Source organism: Zea mays, chromosome 2, assembly GCF_902167145.1.
Source record: "Zea mays cultivar B73 chromosome 2, Zm-B73-REFERENCE-NAM-5.0, whole genome shotgun sequence".
NCBI classification, from domain to species: Eukaryota; Viridiplantae; Streptophyta; class Magnoliopsida; order Poales; family Poaceae; genus Zea; species Zea mays.
The window spans coordinates 75,042,769-75,046,131 of NC_050097.1; the positions used below are offsets into that span (position 1 = coordinate 75,042,769).

Sequence of the window (3,363 nt, forward strand, 5' to 3'; positions counted from 1 at the left end):
TTGCGCACGAGATGGGATGAAACCGGCCGGAGCGTCGGCAACCACGGTTAACGTACGCCAAACCGTTTAGACGCTAAAAACCGGAGGTTGGCGGTAACGAACAAACGCTCGCAAAACTACCAATAACGAGCGATTTCCTTTTCAAATTCATTTCTTAACCTTCGACCCCTTAGATCGGTTTTATCAGTTCAGTCATATAGTCATTCACAGTGTAGACTGCGTTGTTCACAGATTTCCTTTTTTTCTTTGATGCAATAGATATACTTTGATACAAAATCTAATTTCAAAGTAAGGTAAACCCTTATCTTATAGGAAATGGTTCGAAAAATCGTTATTCCACCTTTTAGGTTTAGGTCTCATGAAAAGTAATACCTATGAAGATCGTGCATTTCAGTCACATTCAAATCGTGCATTTCGGTTTTGATACAAAGATTGGAGAAAGGAGATCTAAGAGGGACATATGGAGAATGTGGTTAGAAGTCCATAATAGAGTCCAACCACAACGACGGAATTAATTAACCTCACCGAGAAATGTAGACTACTTTAAACTACTTAAATAGAAAAGATTTGAAAATCATGGCATGTGTCTTCGATGGATCGTACCATTCGAGCCTTGCTTTTCTCGGCGGTCCGGAGAAAGCAGTAATCAATAGGGCTTCCCTAATCCTCCCTTCCTGGAGGCACCGGCTGGGAGATTGGATCTAGCCAAAAGAGGAATGCTTTAAAAAAATGGTAACCTGCCAGTAAACCGCTAAAACCCACTGAGAAACCAGAAACCAGTTTTCCTGATTGAGAAACCGATTTTCAAATTTGTCGACCGGTTTGCATTTCAAATGTAAGTAAAATGGTTTATCGGTTTTCTCAGCGACAAACCATTGCTTTTTACATGTTTTCATTGTGTTTTTACCGGCTTCATTTTTTATTTTTTTTCAAACTTTTTAAATTTTAGACGAGTTTAAAAAACACATCACTCGAAAAAAACTATTACCGGCCGGTCCGGTCCAATAGCGGGAAACCGGACCGGGTTTCGCCAGTTTTGGAGCGGATCTGTAATCCTTGACGGTGATCCCATATGGCTGGGCGTTTGGCTACAGCGTAGCTGGACCATGCATGCATGATGCCACACCCCCCATCCCCCAAGCTCCTTTTATTTTTCTGAGAGCGCAAAGCGCGCGCGCAGACACGACGCATCCATCAACTTTTACTCTCCGTACTAGCCAGCTTAATTTGCATGCATGCATGCGTGCGTGCGTGCCCACCGCCTTTGATCACCTGTTGTTACGGCTGCTTTCGCTTTCTCGCTAACCTTTGGCGCGCCCGGCATCATATTTTCCTCTGTTCTCGCGCCCATTCCATTCCTTAACCCGGGGGGATATCCACCCCGTGTCGTGCGGTGTTAAACCGGTTGCTTTTGGTTCCAGAGTAACCCTGAAGCTTCTAGCAGCACATGCATGCAAACACACAAAGCCCACCACTTGCTGAGTGCTGACCTCCTCCTGGCTGCAGGCTCCAGAATCCAGATATCCTCCTCCTCGACCCTGCCCCTGTGCCCTAGCTCCATTCCTGCCCCTCAAGATGAGGGCTTGTGCCCAGCCGACCTCTATATATACCCACGGCGTCCCACAGGCCAAACTCCATGTCCAACCATCCAACAACACACTCCAATCGTCGCTAGCCGGCCAGTACTGTCCGTCACATACACACACACTGACACCACCATCCACAAGAATCTCTCCACGCTACAGCCGCTACATACTGCAGCTGCAAGCTAGCGAGGCAAGTGTGTAACAACTAAGATGAAGGGCAAGGCGTCGAGGTTCCTGAAGCAGATGGTGTCGACCATCGTGGCGGTAGTCAAGGCCAAGTCCACGGCGGTGCGCGTCAAGACCAGCGCCCTCAAGACGCGCCTCCTCATCTTCGGCATCCTCCGCAACAAGAAGCTGCTCGTCACCGCCATCAACCACAAGATCCACGCCATCATGGGGCAGCAGCAGGAAGCAGCAGACAACGGCGCCGGCAAGCAGCAGCGCGACAGCAGCGACGAAGACGGCGGCGGCGGCGGCGGCAGGAATAAGGCCATCGTGCTCTACAAGCCCCCCAGCTACAGCTTCTCCGCGGAGCTGGGCGCCCACGAGGCGGAGCCGCCGCCGCAGGAGGAGGAGGAGGAGGACAGCGACGACTACCTCACCCACTCGCTGTTCGCCGACGAGGACGACGAGCTGGTCAACGCGCCGGGCTCGGTCATCGACGTCATGCGCGACGCCAGGGCGCGGGAGGCCGGCGACGGCAACGCCGCCGAGTTCAGCCTCGAGGACGAGATCGACCACGTCGCCGACGTCTTCATCCGCCGCATCCACCGCCAGCTCAAGCTGCAGAAGCTCGACTCCTTCAAGCGCTTCTGCGAGATGCTCGAGAGGAGCACCGCCTGACGCCCATGGCCACCGCATCGTGCATGCATCTTCATTCACATCCATCGTCCATCCGTGCTGCCAAGTGCCAACTAATGAATTAACCAGCAACACTTAATTAAGAGGTAGTGTGCATGGTGAAACAAAAATTATTAACATGGCTTCTAGCTGCTACTGCTACTGCTACTAGCAATTTTTGCCTCTCTGGTCTGGTCTGCCAAGGCTACCGCTGCTGTATGAATAACTTGGAGATCGACCGAAAAATTACATGCATGTAAGTAGAAGGGGTTAATAAAGGTGGTATGCAGACGAAGATGCTTTTCTTGAACTAGGGTTTAAGTAGCTAGAAATGGATGGGAACTGTACTTTAAGTAATTATGTTCTTTGTTCTTTGGGGAACATTGTTCTTGTGCTTAACCTTCAATAAAGAGGTAAAAGAAGAGTACGTGGATTGGACATCAGGCTTTGATCCGTACCGACTTCTATAATTTTATACTGTTTTGTCTTTATAGATTACATAGATTACACAACTACAACAGTCCGAACAGTTGGCTTGGCATTAAACTCAAACGAACAACTCGATTCTTAAGATACATCGTGTGTGTCTTTGTCACACATAGCTCAGCATATATGGATTTCTTTCGGAAAGGCCAGCTAAATATCATATCTAGGCTTTTTAGGCAACGAAGATTCTTATTACATCATAATAAAATTGAAATTATTTTGTTCTTTATGTACTAAAAATGATTTTCAAAACACAAAGACGCCCCATAAAATAAACCGTCTTTAAAGATAAGTTATAGAGGTAGCTCTAACCCCGGCCGTCTCTATAAATTTATCTCTATAGGTGACTATTATCACTACCGGAATTCGGCTCTTTGCCAAGTACAAAATGATTTGCCGAGTGTTTTTCTTTCGGGCACTCGACAAAAAAGCTCTTTGCCGAGTGCCAAGT

The 3,363-nt window shown here is 48.0% G+C and overlaps 1 protein-coding gene across 1 annotated transcript; it reads right to left on the bottom strand.

The window, feature by feature from the left end:
* Positions 1 to 1,652: 1,652 nt before the first annotated feature.
* LOC100192731 (uncharacterized) lies at positions 1,653 to 2,868 on the bottom strand. The gene has a single exon (NM_001137931.3). The coding sequence runs from the start codon at positions 2,472 to 2,474 to the stop codon at positions 1,749 to 1,751; it is 726 nt and encodes a 241-aa protein (NP_001131403.2). The 5' UTR covers positions 2,475 to 2,868; the 3' UTR covers positions 1,653 to 1,748.
* Between the last annotated feature and the right edge of the window lie 495 nt (positions 2,869 to 3,363).